At 42.1% G+C, this 16,435-nt stretch overlaps 1 protein-coding gene across 2 annotated transcripts in view; it reads right to left on the bottom strand.

The window, feature by feature from the left end:
- The window catches only part of Shroom4 (shroom family member 4), a 210,034-nt gene that overhangs the window by 31,787 nt on the left and 161,812 nt on the right, over nt 1-16,435 (bottom strand). For both annotated transcript variants that reach the window (XM_021187867.2, XM_029534032.1), the window contains 3 exons: nt 15,688-15,822; nt 10,983-13,446; nt 5,652-5,713 (listed from right to left, as the gene is read on the bottom strand). In XM_021187867.2, coding sequence (XP_021043526.1) covers nt 5,652-5,713; nt 10,983-13,446; nt 15,688-15,822 — 2,661 coding nt within the window. The remainder of the gene's footprint in view (nt 1-5,651; nt 5,714-10,982; nt 13,447-15,687; nt 15,823-16,435) is intronic.

Below are 16,435 nucleotides of genomic sequence, written 5' to 3'. Positions count from 1 at the left end.
AATGTAAATAAAGAAAATAATAAAAAAATTTAAAAAAAAACAAAAACAAAAAACAAAAAACAACAACAAAAAAAGAATCTGCCTATAGACCTCATTAACTTCATCTCTAACATATCTTGGTTCTAGGCTAGCTTCTTCTCTAAACCTGCCCCCTTTCTGGACTCTCCCATCTATGTCAGTAACTTCTCAGACTACCAGGACTTAGCTAGTTTTAATCATGTCCTCTGTTCCAAAGTTCTAGAACCAGTTTTCTCTACTTGTCCTTCAAAAAGATGTCTTGTAGTTGTAAGCAAATGATCTAACATTAACACATGAAAATCAAACTTGAATGATCAAGGCAAGCAAACTAAGGTGATTAGCAGGTATAGCTGCTGTGGTAGGAAAAGAAAAATTTTCAATGATAGCAAAATTTGATATAAAGAAATATTGTAGTATATTGTAGCTGATAATGTAAAATGCCTTCTGAGTAAACTTTGTGAAATCTATAAAGGTTCTTAAGAATATTCATATTTTGTGACCTAGCAATACAAATTCCAGATGGTAGATTCTTTAATAATTCTTTCAGAGATAATTGTTTTAATGAGAAAATTCAAAATGAGAAAAAAATCTATAGCTATTCAAAATGTTCGAGATAATAACTTTATAATATAAAAACCTTGAAAACAACTGGATTATTCAACAATTTAGGAAGGATTAAGCAAATTACTATCAAATAAGCAGATGAAATATTCTATAGCTGTTAAAATTATAATTATTGAGGAAGCCGGAATGAAAATTATTTATCAAATAATGCTTTCTGGATCAAGATACAAAAGCTCATTTGCATAGTTATTACAACTATGCCAGGAATAATCATCATACCTATAGAAAAGGCCAACAGAAAATAGGAGGATGTAGGTGGTAGAAACATGGCTATCTCTTCTTGTGGTTCATTTTCTGTAGTGCTATTTCCATAATAAACAATTATTTTTCTCCCAAAGCATCACACACATTTATCTATCTTTTGTTCTATATTTCTACTGCACCTCCCTTGTCCATAACACATTTTAATTCCTGGATGACTGCCCCTCTTGGTTAACCTCCAACTCATCCAGTTTGCCAATGCTGCCAAGTTGCCTAAAATGCCACATTTATCAAGTCACTGACTGATTGTCAATAATTTTTAATTTGAATTTATATGTGTTTGAAAGTTTCATAGTTTTATATAAGGAATTTTAGTCATTTTCCAGGTCCCTTTCTCCCATTCTCCTCTTTTATAGTTTTGAATTTATAGATAGATAAGATAGGTAGATAGATAGATAGATAGATAGATAGATAGATAGATAGATAGATAGACAGACAGATAGATAAGATAAAGGTATTTTCTTAAGTTATAGATGTTAATGGGCACCAGGTATTGCTTGATACTTATATACATTGAATAATTGTATACAACATTTGAGGTGATTACATCAAAAGATTATGTCAGGGCAAACATCTCTCCTCAAATATTTATCATACCTCTATGGCAAAATGTTCAAAACCTCCTTCTAGCTTTTTCAGATGTATAGTTAGTTCATTACTGCTGTCTGTAGTCACCGCATCTTGCACAGCAGAGCGTCAATGTGCTATCCAATAAGAACTTAGTTCTCACTGGTGATGAGTGAACAAGACTTGCTCTCATGTTGCTCATCCCACCTAGTTCTCCCAGGCTTACCTATCCTGGTATAAAGCTTCCTTAATTCTATTTCTCTGTTCTTATTGCTGAGCATATTCCATGTCTTCTCTTCATCAGCACGACTAACATTCCTAGTGTAAGGGTTTGTTGTTGGTGGTGGTTTTTTGTTGTTGTTGTTTTGTTTGTTTGTGGAAGTTTTTTTCCTCTTTTTAAAAATTAGATATTTTATTTATTTACATTTCAAATGCTATCCCGAATGTCCCCCTATACCCCCTCCTGCCACTCCTCCCCTACTCACCCACTCCCACTTATTGGCCCTGGCATTGCCCTGTGCTGGGTCATATAAAGTTTGCAAGACCAAGGGGCCTCTCTTCCCAATGATGGCCAACTAGGCCATCTTCTGCTACATATGCAGCTAGAGACACAAGCTCAGGGGGTACTGGTTGGTTCATATTGTTGTTCCACCTATAAGGTTGCAGACCCCTTCAGCTCCTTGGGTGATTTCTCTAGCTCCTCTATTGGGGGTCCTGTGTTCCATCCAATAGCTGGCTGTGAGCATCCACTTCTGTGTTTGCCAGGCAGTGGCATAGCCTCACAAGAGGCCACTATATCAGGGTCCCTTCAGCATAATCTTGCTGGCATATGCAAGAGACTGCCCCACCCAGGTATCGATCCCATATACAACCACCAAACCTAGTGTTAAGTTTTGACTTGGAAGGGTTTTCTCTATATTTACTCATTTGAATCTTTCAAATTTTTGATGTTGGTGCTCTAATTCTATCTTACAAGATGAAGACAAGATGAAGACAGTGACAAAGATAAGAAAGAGATGAGAAGGCGGGGGGGGGCGAGGGTATAGGGGACTTTTGGGATAGCATTTGAAATGTAAATGAAGAAAATATCTAATAAAACATGGAATGAATAAAAAATAAAGAGATGAGAAGAAGGGTCAGTGAGGGGGTAGGGAGGAGGAAGTACACAAACATGGATCTCAGCTCCAGCACTATTAACTCCAAGGTCCTAACTTTAGAAGTACGGTTGATTCCTCCAAGACACCTTGCTTAGTCCCCTCTCCTACCACCTTCAGTCTTCAGTTCTCTTATCCTCCTATGAACTGATGACAAAACACAATAAATAATTATCATGGACTGGGCCTAGTGTTTCTTGTTGAAACTCTGTGTTCTTTTGGAAACTTTGGTAAGGAAAAACTTGCTTAAAAGCTGAGCTGACCCCCTTACCAGCTCTGACCTTGAATGGATAATTCACCCTCTCTGAACCTCAAACCCTTTATCTGAGTTAGCAATTCTCAATGGGTGGTCCTAGGACTAGCTGTACCAGCATCACCCAAAGATGCCAGTTAGCAATGCTGATTTTTGAGCCATACTTTACACCTATGAAATTAGATTTTTCTGGGGGTCCAACTAGCTCTCGTGTTTCAACAAGCTCTCCAGGTGTTTCTGCTGTACATGCAACTCATGAGATCCCATACCCTGATCTAATACCTACCTGCTGGAATTGTTAGGAAGTTGTGCAACTCAACTCCTAGCACATAGGTTGTTTTGCAAGTAATAATGTATTATTACCGTTGCTGAACTTTGTGTGGGCTACTCTTGCTCTGCTCAAGCTGTGGAGATAGTGCTTCTCACTGCTCTTTCACGAGTAGCTCCCACCTTGCTAAGCAACAGGGAGGCCCCATTCTAAGCTTTTAGTAAGACTATTACTTCTCGGCCAAGTGAGTAGGAGGAGTATTTTGGAGAGTGGTACGATGCAGAATATGGTTTCTGAAGTGAGACTACTTAGGGAGAATTACCTTAGCAGCTGAGGGGTTTTAGGCAAATGAATGTGTTTGTGTGTACCTCAACTACTTCCCTGTATTACATGGAACAGAAACTCAACCTACACTGATTATACCTACTCTCCAACCTCGCAGTGATAGCAACTTGTGAAATGCATTCCATGGTGCTTACAGCATAGAGCTGAGTTATTTACTGCCTTGGGGTGCTGGCTTTATGGCGGAGCACTTGCCCGGTGTACACAAGATCATAGATTCTTTCCCCAGCGTTGAAGAAAATAAAAAGAAAGGGGAAAAAAAACAGGAAAATGTTAGTTCACATTATTGTTTTCGTGTCTTTTCACCCATGTGGTGGTGAGTGGATTCTATTTCTTCTTTTTGGCCACCAGATGATAAATATCACTTGCAAGACCTCTGTATTAAGCACATAGAATAAGGCTGTGCCTGAGATATGGTATCTTCTTTTAAAGGTTTCAATCTAATAATAGTGTCACTAGATTAAAATTATATCCCCACGGATATAATATAAAAAAGTTCAAAGCTTGCAGTGGAGGGAGGCTGATCAAGGTTGATCAAGGCAAAATCTCTACCTAGAACTTGGATTCCTGAAACACTCTGTAGAGGAACCTGTTTGCAGGCTACCCTTTTTGGATCCTAACAGAAGCAGATAAAATGGCGAGGGAGGGGGGAGCAGGAAGTTTGGGGTCAGACTGTCTGAAACCTAACAGTATTATTTGCTATCTGTTACCTCAGTTAAATTATATAACTTCTCTAGAGCACGTCTATAAGACAGGCAGCAAAAGAACTACTGTAGAAAGCAAATGAAAATTCGAATGTAGTCTGATCATCCCAATGACTGATAGTCACAGATGATTAATAAATATTGGGCATCATCCCCTTTCCCATTGCAGGGGAAAATGCGTAAGTTTCCTCTAAATAGTAGGCTTTCCACTAAGACCCACATGCTCACTATCCCTATCCCTATATAGTTGGCTAGGTTTCCAGTTCAAGGTGTATTTTTCCTCTTGTTGATTGGGCGAGAAAGCAGCTGATTCCCTCCACAGCTAACTATAGCTCTTATCTTTCATCAAGGAAGTTTCTGAATGGCATTCCTCAGGGAGAAGCCCCCAATTGGTTATCCAATACCAAGTGGTCATGCCTAAAATCATACATGCAAGCAACACTAAATAGACTCAGCAGAATGCATTTATACATGTGTGTGGGGGGTGTGTGTGGGGGTGTGTGGGTGTGTTTGACAATAATAATAAAAGAAAAAGAGGCCATGAATAAGGGGAGGCATGGAAAGGGCTGGAGGAAGAGGACATGGGGGAGTTGGTTGGAAGACAGGGAAGGGGAAATGACATAGTTATATTGTAATTGAAAGTAATGGAGCATAACGTAGACCACCTGAAAGAATTCTGGACTACTTAAGGGCCAGCAGCCCAAGATTCTTTCGATGTCTCTTAGTGCCTTCACTTGGAGAACAGGCAAAGTTTGCAACTTTTGTTTCTGTCTCCTTTATTCTGAGAAAACCAGACTCAAAATCATGGAGAACCCTCTTCTAGTGGCCAGCCTGAGAAAAACTGGCTGAAAGAGCATACCTTGTCCCTAGGGAATATGAGTGTTGGCTACCATTATCCACAATTATAGGAGTTAGATGATCCATCCTACACAAAGTAGTTCTTTTCTCTTTATTCCAAGCCACAGGTGCCTTTCTCCATCACCAGCACAAACTTTTTTTTTTTTTACAGTCCTTCAGTTCTCAATAAACTCTACTGAAAGTGTAGTAGCAGAACCCAAGAAGTATGTACCTCCAAAAATGTTAGACAAAGAGAATAGTCCCTCTTCTCTGTTGATTCCAATTGCTTGTGGCCACTGGGAAGACAGGCACAGATTAGGTATTTCTCTTGCTTTAGCACAGTCTGGTTTGCTATGATCTCAGGCATATCTAGACATAGTTGTTTCAGGCATGCCTTTACAACACTGCTGACTCCTCCGTATTCTAAAATGTTCTAATAATCTATTTAGTCTGTAGTGAGATGATGGTGTAGGGGGCACATTAGATTATATATGGCAACAAGTCCTTGATGTGAACAGCATACCAGTTTCATCAAAGAAAATCAAGCAAACCAAAAGTCATCGTAATTTCTAAGGAAACTTCAGAGGCACAAAGTCACCCCAAATCCCTGAGTAGTCACTTACCTCCCGGAATGACTAGTTTTCCTGTTTCCTGTTATTGGCTTCCACTTGTCCACAGGAAATTCCTGCGAAGGGAAATTCTGATAAGTTAGGGAACTTTGAACAGCCAGGTATCTAGGTAGCTTCAAAAATAGCAGCCTGGTCAGGTTCCTTGGCTTATAGCATAGACGCTCCCAGACAGGCTCCAGAAATGCTCAGTAGGAAGGCTGCCTTTCCTTTAGGAAGCCTGCTGAGTTACTGCACTCATGCAGAAATCCAGAAAGCATTCAGGGACCAGGGCTAAGGATGCTGAATTTTCCTCTTGTTCCCCACCCCTCCCAAACCCCATCCAAAAATCGGTTTAGCATGTTTGCTATTTTACTCTGGCTCTTACTTGCACTGAGGGATGGAGGTCTTCTTTTTGTCCTACTTGAACCTGTTCACTGCTCCTGCTTCTTCTAATACAGAAAGCATCTTCTTGGAAGCAGAGACCTGGAGAAGGTTTTCCTGCTGCAGAAACCATCTCCCAGTGTGTGCAAAGGTAGAGTGGAGATGTCAGCTACTCTCATCCTGCAATTGCTCTTTCTCCTGTGCACCCATCTTCAGACAAGGGCTCTTCTCCGGTCGATCAAGTATCGAGTGCCCTGGTTCATATGTTATAGAAGTAGACTGTCTACCTAGGATAGATTTCCTGAATTGTTCAGCCATATGTGTCATTTGTAAAAATTTTCCTTTCTTCTCACTGCAGCCTAAACCCGAATACATGTTTGCTTTTCAGGTTCTTCCTGCTTTTGCATTTAGCACCCTCCACCTGGCGACTCAGAGCTTAACGTAAGGGAAGGCATTTTTCCTAAGCCTCACTGAACTTCTAAATTCATTTTGCGCTAATACTGCTATTATTAGTCCTTTCCAAGGTTTATTGCCTTAGCCCCAGTGGGCCTCTCTTTTGGGGACAAACAGCTGGCAAAGAATGAATATTGGTCTCTGGTGTCAGTTACACTGGCTAAGGCATTTATTATCTGTGCTATGTAAGGGACATTCTGTTACCATTTTGAACCTGAGTTTGCTATTTGGCAAATAAAGATTACTAGTAAGCATCAAATGAGATGTGTAGAGAATGCCTGGCACAGTGCATAGAAGCCTCTGTAGTCACAACACTGGGGAGTCTATTGCACGAAGACTACTTGAGTGCACGAGTCTCAATAATACAAACTCTGCCTCAAGGAGATGTTACTATGAAAAACGTGAGGTTTATTTCCTTATTTCAGCTTCCACAAAACCAGAGAATAATCTCTGGGGGATTGGGGGGGAGGCGCACCTGAGCAATTCTAATAATTTACACTTCAGGCTCTGTCTGCCTTGACATATTTGTGAGATGTCACTGCCCACAAAGGTACCATAACTTGTTCAGCCATAGCAAATACCAGGATTTTCTCTCCACGTTTGGTCTAGTCCCATGAAAGTGCTTAGAAAATAGAGTGGGTGACCCCAACAAAACCCTCCACCCACTCCTACCAACCTTCCCAGATTCACACCCTCCACCAACTCCCACTGACCTTTCCAGATTCTACTTTACTACTTTCCAGTAGTACTTTATTCTTTTGCCTCAGCCACTTAGTTTCCTATAACTGGTCTGTGCTCTTTGAACCAAAGAAGCAATACTTGCAACTGATAGCAGTCGAGGATAATAGTAGAACTTGCTGCCTAGGTAGAAGTGATATTGCTAGAAGCTACCCTGTTTGATACATAAGAGAAGGCCAGGCTTTGAACTCTATCCCTGAAGAGGCAGTTGATACATATGCCAGCACACAGCCTCTGCAACTAGAAGCAGTGCTTTGGAGTCCACATCTGCCTTCACCAAGTGGATGGCCGACACTCCCCTTCAACTTAGTTGCATGGTATGTTATACACACACATTATACATGATGCATATATAGAGAATATGTTATACACACATAACGTGTATGTCATACATAACATATAACCTGTACATATGTTATGTATAAAAATTGTGTATGTATACATGTTACACCATACGTAAGAATGTTTGTATAAGATTATACCACAAATATATGGTACTTGCTATATGGTAGCATACTCGTGACCAGAGTACCTATTTCTTGACTGCTAGAGGACCAAATACATTGATAATCTAAGGTACCCAGAATCCAGTGGAGTGGGTATATAAGTTATTTTTATGTTGTTCAAATCCTGGCTCTGCACGTTGTGAGATATGTGATCTCTGAGAATCAGTTTCCTCAGCTGTCCCATGTAAGTGTTCAGTGGAATCATCTGGCTCTGTATGTAAAACTAACTGGCATAAAATCTGTGTGTTGTAGGTATATGCAGATTTCATTTCTCTAGGCATTACTCAGCCAGAACTGGTTAGCTCCATAGCCTTCTTCATGAGGGAAAGGGCAGGCTCTCAGCTTTTCTTCAGATTGCCACCACTGCAAATACTTTGTCAGAGCTGGAGTATCTGAAAGCATGCTGTATGTCTCACAGGGTCAGGAATACAGCATTCTGGTGACAAGGGTAGAAATGGCACATTCCTATGTACATATAGCGATCTACATACCTGATAACCTAGTAACTAAGCAGATAGGCTTAGCCAGTGTAACAGACATTAGGAACCCAATGTGTCCCTTCCTCCAAGTACAAAAGGAAGGATATGGCATAGGCAACAGCTTGTCTATATTGCTACAGCCAGCAGCTGCTACCTGTCAATGGAACTTCCTTGTCTTTCAGAGGAGCTGGTCCTGACAGGACACCCCTGTAGGCATCCTTTCCTTTACCTTCAAGCCCCTTTCCCTAGTACTTGCTTATGAGTACTTCTTTCAGCCAAGATTTCTCAAGCCTAAGCCAAATTTCCCTTCATCTTAAAATAGCTTACTTATAAGAGGATTACGGTCTGGCAGTCACTGGTCTAAGGGCTTTGCACATGTTCGCCATTTAATGCAACTTATGAAGCAGGAGCTGGTATTACCTTCATTTTGTCGATGGGAAAGATTAGGCACTATAAATTCTGGGGAAGGAATTGAAACCCAGCTAGTCTAATTTCAGCTTCAATGCCTTTCACGCATTATCTACTTTTCCTTTTCTCTTTTTGTTAGTATTGTGAATATTTTCAAACATATCAAAAAGTGGAAAGCAGTTGACAGTGAACATCTAGGTATCCTGCCTAGATGATACAAATCCTGTTTGTGCTGTATGCACCTTATCATATGCCTGTTGGCTCTTCTATTTATCAACCAGTGCATATTAAATTTGTAGACGTACTTCAAAGTAGGTTCCAACAATTTTATCTGCATAAATGTCAAAACTTAAATGACACAGAGTAATTACTTAAAAGCTACCAAAGTTCAACCAAGAAGAAACAGATTATCTCAATAACTCTGTTACTATTGGGGAAATTAATGTACATTTTTTTCAAGCATTCTCACAAAGAAAATTCAGGCCCAAATGATTTTGATGATAAATTTGACCACATGCTTAAGGAAGAAATAACACCAGTGCTATCTATATACATTCTTCCTGAAAGTACAAGAGGAGGGAATATTTGCCACCTCCTTACCTAGTTAGAAAAAAACAATGATTTTACAATATAGTCTACAATCTCTAATAAATGGAGATGCAAAGGGCCTTAACAACATGTCAATAAATCAGGTCTAGCAGCATAAAAAAGTTAGTATATTATGACCAAGTGGGGTTTATCCTAGAAATGCGAGGAGGATACTTATTTCAAAATCCAATTGATATAGCTCACTGTAAATTTAGACAAAAAATAAACCATATGGTCATCTCAATAGATGCAGGTAAAAACATTTGAAAGAAGCCAAAGTCCATTCTTAATTAAAACAGAAAGCAAGCCTCTCTGACGCTAAGACAAAAAAGGCATTTCTTAACCTAAAAAAGGCCTTTCTTAACCTAAAAAAGGCCGACTGCAGAAGGACAGGTACTGCAAGACTGTAGCCACCAAACTTCACAGAGAAAGCTGAAAACTGAGCAACAATGTTGTTCTCGGCATTCCTTCTGAACATTGTATTGGGGGATCCCAGACAGAGCCGTCAGGCTCCCTTTCCCAGGGAAGCACAGACAGAACGTGGAGGTTCTGTTCCAAGATGAAGCGACTACCTCTATGTAAAATCATCTATAAACTACTACAGAGCTACTAGAATTCCTCAGTGAGTTCAGCAAGGTGATAGGCTATAAAGCAGATGTACAAAGGTCAACCTTATAGAAGTAATAAAGTGTTTTAATTTACTATTCAGAAAACAGTATTGTTTACCATAGCCTTGAAGCCTATTAGAATACTAGGAATATGTAAATCAAAATATGTATAAGATGCATAGGTGGGAAATGTTAGATTGTATGCATTAGTATACTTCAAGAATACTTCTGCATGCACTTTAAAGCTTGTCATTTGCTTCTATTGCTTTAGGCAAAATTTGCTTCCTATGACATGTACAAATATTAGTGTAAATCTGCTGGCTGTTGATGAATATCCTTATGTAAATCGAATCCATATCAAGCTACTTAATGTGCTTCCAGGCCTTGCTGCCTTCAACTTCCATATGACTACATACTGACAAACACGGTTCTCCACTTCTTTTTTTTCCAACAGAAGAGCCATGTTATACATTCATCTATTGATGGACATCCATGCTGGTTTTATTCCTCAGCTACTGTAAGTATTGTAGCTATAACTAAGGGTGCATAAGTATATCTGTGGTAGGACTTAAGAGTCCTCTGGATGCTACACAGAATATAATTTTATTTAGTCGTAAAGAAAAGAATAAGTCATGACATTTGTAGACAATGGGTAAAAATGTAAAGTGAATAGAAAGTAAATTATTTAAGAAAACAAATGTGGAAGGGTGTGACTGAGAGGAGAGGAGGGAGGGGGCTGTGATTGAGATGAAAAGTGAATTAAAATTAAAATATTAAAATATTGAAAAAAGAAAAGTGGGTAAAAGTAAAAAAAATGTATTACATTAAGAAAAATAAGTCAGACTCAAGAAGGCAAATGGTACACTTCTAGCTCATATGTGGATTCTACCTTTCAATTTTATTAGTAGTAGCTGTCTTATAAGGTGAACATACATTTCCCCTTTAAAATAGTGCAACTTCAAATGATAATGCGTTCATGGTTTGCTCCAGATCACTCAGATACTAAGTTTACCATTCGAACCAATTCCAGTCCTGTTAATTTGAAGGAGCAAACGTTACTTTGGCCAGCCTCTACAGTGACACGGGTGTGTTGAAATCTTGGTGGCTGGGCGTACGTACAGAAGAGGCTACATCATTGTAAGGAAGTGCAAATCAATGTCACTCACCCAAGAACCAAGTCCTCACCTGTATGGATGCCTTCCTGGGTTTCCAAGCATTGCCAGGAGCCATGCTGCTGTCCTCATGGGCACCATGCTGAGGACCGTGACAGCAACCTGTACACCGGATGCATTGGTGGTGGTGACACCTACAGTTGTGGCATTTTGGCAACAAGTTTCTCTTTAGCAAGGCAGGGCAGATTTCTCCAGAACAACAAATGCAAGGATCATGCCTTACAGTTCCCTGAGCGCTGCAGGGGTGAGAACAGGCCCTGTGGTAATCACAGTCCCCATGATGCACTGCCTTACAGCACAGGGAATTGTCTCGGCCTTTAGAAGCAAAGCATTCTGGGTAAGTGGGAGTTTCTGACTGAAGTGGTGACAAGGAATGATAGGATTGGTCTGCAGCATGGTATGATTGGTCTGCGGAATGATATGATTGGTCCAGAGGATGGCACCTTAAATCCCTATAGTTCACTGACTGGAAGTTTTGATCTATAGGTTTGGGTCTCTGGATAAATGGCTTGTTGTTATGAGTGGTTAAGCCTGGCAAATGAGATGTGGATAAAGATTTGCTGCTCTCTTCAAAGAACTTCCTTCTGTCTGCAAATGGCATGAGGACAGCTTCTTCCCCAGCTTGAGGTGTAGATGTCTTCAACTCTTTGTTGTCATCTGGGCTGGAAGGAGCTTCTGTGGAGAGTGCCACCTGTGGCTGTGTGCTATGCTCTGGAGACCATCTCCAGTGGCCTCTACAGACACCGTGGTGAGCATTTGTTTTCTCAGTGTCTAAGGTGGAGGAGTCAGATGCCTTCCACCATGTGCTCAGGGCTGAAGAAGACTGGCCAGACCTCTGGCCAGGGCTCATTCTTCCCTCTAAGCCTCCCCTAGCTTTGGAGCTCTCTGAGGCTTGGCTGAGGCATTCTGAAGATCTAGCCCTGAGAATCATGCTTTTGTTAAAGACCTTTTCTCCAGGGCTAGGGACGTTTTTATATGAAGGCAGAAGAGATGAGTTAGAAGCAGAGAGTGGAGGGCTCTCTGGAGGCTCTTGGGTCTCTTCCACAGCTTCGTTTGTGTCACACAATTGTGACAGTGGGCCCTTACTTTTCTGGAGCTGGGCTTTCCTCCTCTGAATTTCATTCCGTAGATTGGTAGCAAACCTCTCACTCTTCCGTCGGTTTTGGATGGAGCGGCCCCGGGGGCCTCCACTTCTTCTGCCACCCAATCGGCCACACTCCTTAGGCTCATTGTCACCTTCTTCCGTTGCTTCTGTGTGATCAACTACTTTATGGGCTGAAAAGAAGTCTCTGGTTTGTTGAACAGAGGAGCAAGTGGCAGAGGGCTGCTGGCTAGTCAAGTCACTGCTTGCTCTGCCTGCTCGGTTTGGGTGTCCATCAACCTCCCCAAGTAGGACATCACTTTGGCTCTGGTGCACAGAAGGCATCAGCTTATCATCCATGGGCGTGGTCTTCCTTTCTTTACTGGTCTGGTCCTGGGTGCCTCCCGTGGGGAGACTTGGACTTTTCTTCCCTTTAGGGTTGTTGTGTAAAGGGGACACAGTCCACTGGTGTCCATCCTGCCCAATTGGCAACTCCATCCCCTTGCTGCCTCTGGAATCAAGGTGCACCTGCTGCAAGTGGGATGACAACAGCTGTTCAGGAGCACTATGGCGATGTTCTGTGGTTCCTCGGAGGTGCGGAATGGCACCAAAGGACAAAGTGTTAGCCAGGTCATCTGAAACCTCCTTAAGCAGGCCAAACTCTTTGTTGGAACCTTTGTCATGGGCTTTGGGGGAATCAAGAGCTTTGGAGGAGCCCTCTATCAGTAGATGCTCACAGTCATCCTGGTTGGACTCAGAAGGCTTGCTGAGCTCACAGTTCTGGTGGTCCTCATCTGTCACTTGGTCTTGCCCACTAAGGCAGCAGAACTGATTAGAGCTCCTTGGGGGCAGCACTGTCTCTAAGCCTGGGTTTTCCTTTTGTTGTAAGGAGTCCACAGGTTCAGACGTGCGATGCTGCTCTCCATTGAAAAGTTGGGCTCTAGAGGCCTGAAGGCTGTCCCGCCTCACTGGAGGCTCTGGTGGACCCCGTGCCATCTTGGCAGGTCCTGAGTGATGGCCCTCGTCTGAGCAAGATGATGCATGGGAAGTGGAGGTCACGTGGTCCTCACTGGTACTGTGGCTACTTCCTGAGGTCTCAGATACATTAGCTTGGTCATCAGTGACTTTAATTGGCCCGGGTCCCGGCATGACACAGTCTGTAGAGGGTGGTTCCTCTGGCTTAAGGGAAAGGGCACAGTCAGAGGCATTTGAGCTGGCTGAGAAGGAGCTATAGGCTGAGTCACGCTGGCTGGGGTACATGTTCTGGTCAATGGGTAAGAGGTGCCCCTCGTAGGTAGGTTGGCCTGGCTGTTCCAGGCTTTCCATGCTGCCAATAGAGCTGCTTTTCTCAGTGCTGCAATGCCGGGAGAGGGGGCACCACTGTACACTCACGTCACTGCAAGACACAGGGTACATGCATTAGTTAGCCAAGCACTCAGACACCTTCCTTACTTTGGCCAGTCTGCCATGGAAAAGGGCAGGTTAAGTCAGTACCACCTATGTTATAAATAAAAGGACAATGGAGCCTAAGGGAAAGAAAGGGAAATAAGAAAGGAGTGACACAAGGACACCACAGGACCATGACAGAATGAGAAAGAGAATTTCATATAAAAGGAGAATGAACAAACACCCCAAAGACTTGGAAAGCACCATGGCAATTATGCACTATATCACTGCTAACAGAAAGTCTCACATTGCTTCTGGGTAGTCCCTGTTGAGTTAGTGTCTGTTTGTCTGCCAGGGGGGAAAGTCCAGAACATTAGCATTAGAGTGGAAGGAACCCCTGTCGGGCTATGTCGACTTCAGCTGGACCATTCCATAAGCCTGTGATTCTCCAACCCGAGTGTACGTCACAATCACATGGAAAGCTTGTGAGAACGCAGGCCACTGGCTTTCACCCCACTTTTGGAAACCTCTGGTGTCAATGAAACAAGTTCCACAGTGAGAAGTGACTTTGAAGAGGCAAATTTTACAAATTCGAACTAGTGGCACAGTCAGAATTGGAGGGTAAATGTTTCTTCATTCTGGAAATTCCATATCACTTTATTTGTAGTACTGGTGGTTAGGACTGGAGGCCTGGATCATGCTAGGGAAAGACTCTGTTGCTGGGGTATACCCCAAGAACCTACTCTACTTCTCTATAATATGAAATCTCACTATTCATTGAGGTCCTTTACAACTTTCCATTTGAAGCCCAAATGCGATTGTTTTCTACACTTTCTAACTCATGAAGTAAAGCTGACTGACAATTTCAGTAAGCTGATAAAGAAGCTGAACTGAGCTGAAACTGGAACCCAGGTCTCTCTCAACCCAAAGTCTTAGCTCCTCTCTGATAACACCTTCAAATGGGGAAAAAAATAGTACTGCCAGAGTATTGCTATGTAGGAGAAAGATCAAGAGCCTAGGCATCGCTACCTGCAGCAGCTGCTCTCAGTTCTTGCTGTTGTTTTCAATGTCCTTCTACTACAAGGAATGACCTAAGAGTGGGATTTGCTCATCCATACAACCCTTACCTACCAATAGCAAAATCACACCCAGAAGACAAGGATAAGACATAATTTTGAATGTTAAGTACCATTTCCCATACACATAGCCAGACTGAGCCCAGAAGTTCCATTAACATTCTTTGCCTAGAACCTCAGAGGTTGCAGGTTGCTCTCAAAAAGGCCATAGCTGAGAAGAAAGCCACAGCTGAGCTGTAACAGCATCCCATGAGACCTCTAAGACCAGTTCTCTCTTATTCTTCCCCATTGCATGGTCTTAACCACCCTTCTCACTTGGCGCTGAGCTAGGAATACATTAATTTCTTGTTGGCAAGGGAACCTGCTATTCACCTCACTTTCTGCTGGAATGCAGACACACATGCATGCATGCATGTGTGCACATACTCAGACAGAAGCCAAATCTAGAATATATTTCTATGTATTCTTCTAGAACAAAGCTGCCTAGGCCATGAGTCCCTGGCTGCTAAAACAAAATAAAAATACCAAACTAGAGAAAACTCACCCCTTGGGTTTAAGTTTCCTTGAGCTCCCACAACAGAACCCATTCTCGGAGGGAAGATCTGATTATTGAAAAGGAAATGCAGCTAAGGACTGCACTTTGGCTGGCTCTGCGACTGTGAGGGAAAAGAAACCAAATAACAAGTGGTTTGTCCCTTGGGTAGTTGTTTCAATAAAAATGGACAATACCAAGCTCCTTGCATTGAGCTACACCCTGTGACTTGGCGAGGCTCCTGCTTTGGGGAGTTCTGCTTTGTGCTTAGAGCTAATGAACACTAGAGGAAGTTCCTGGTGAGTGACTATAGATGGAGAAGACTGCCTCTCACAGGAATCAAGAAAAGAGTCCGAGACAAAACAACTAGTGAATAGGATAAGAATCAGGACAGAGTGGTCATTTTTGTGATTCAAATGAACTACTTTGAAGACACGCTATGCAGAAGTAAAGATGCATGCTCAAAATCATAGTGCCAGTCTGCTAGCTATATAGTTAGTTAAGAACCCAGGAACTCTAGATGGTCATACCTCTTCTGTTATACCACCTCAGCTCTAAAGCATCCTGCAAGGACACGATCAGAGGAGAGGAGTTGTCAGGTCCTCAGGCCTCAAGCCCACCTTAAGGGGAGTCCCAGACTCACCTAGTGTTGCAACCGGAATGCCAGGACAAGCTGAAGGCTTCAGAAGGGAAATGCATGGTGGTGGCCACGTCAGGGCACCCCTCCAACAGCTTGGCCACATGCCATGAGTGCGGCCTACTCACAGGGGTGTTTCTCCTATGGCAAGAAAAAGCCAGGAAGTCAGTACTGAAATCACTTCCCAAGCAACTTCCGCTCCTACCCCTTCTTTCCATTCAAGGAGCTAGATTATCTTACAAGGAACTAGTGTGGACATCTAAGTGTGCCCCCTCAACTTCAATCCGCAAATTTCCTTTATCCCCTGGATGATTCCTGGAGACATAAAATGCCGGTGTCAATGGAAATGTTTTGTTCACAAACATATCCAAGTATGCACACTAATGCGAAGGATGCAGTAGATAGTCAATAAATATTTGTGGACTATACAGGAGCTGCTGCAAGCCTATCTGCACTTGTCTTTGAGGGAAAAAATAGCAATATGACCAATATTCCCATTTTTCTCAGCAAAAGGAGGCAAGTGGTTACAATGCTTGGCTAATCAGCATTGGAGTGTGAATTGTTTAAATTTTCTTCATTCATTCTATAAGTATTTATTGTATGTTTAGTCTATCTTCTAAAATACATGCAGTTCTAGACATACAGCCATGAGTTGAATAGAGTCTATATCCTTGAGAGCTTACATAGTCATGAAAGAGACCAAGCTAATTAAAACAGAGTAGTAGAAATACCCCTAGAAAGCAAAGGTTAAGAT

This window comes from Mus pahari, chromosome X (assembly GCF_900095145.1).
Source record: "Mus pahari chromosome X, PAHARI_EIJ_v1.1, whole genome shotgun sequence".
NCBI classification, from domain to species: domain Eukaryota; kingdom Metazoa; phylum Chordata; class Mammalia; order Rodentia; family Muridae; genus Mus; species Mus pahari.
Note: the sequence above shows the minus strand (reverse complement) of the source record. Positions and strands in the feature narration are given on the sequence as shown.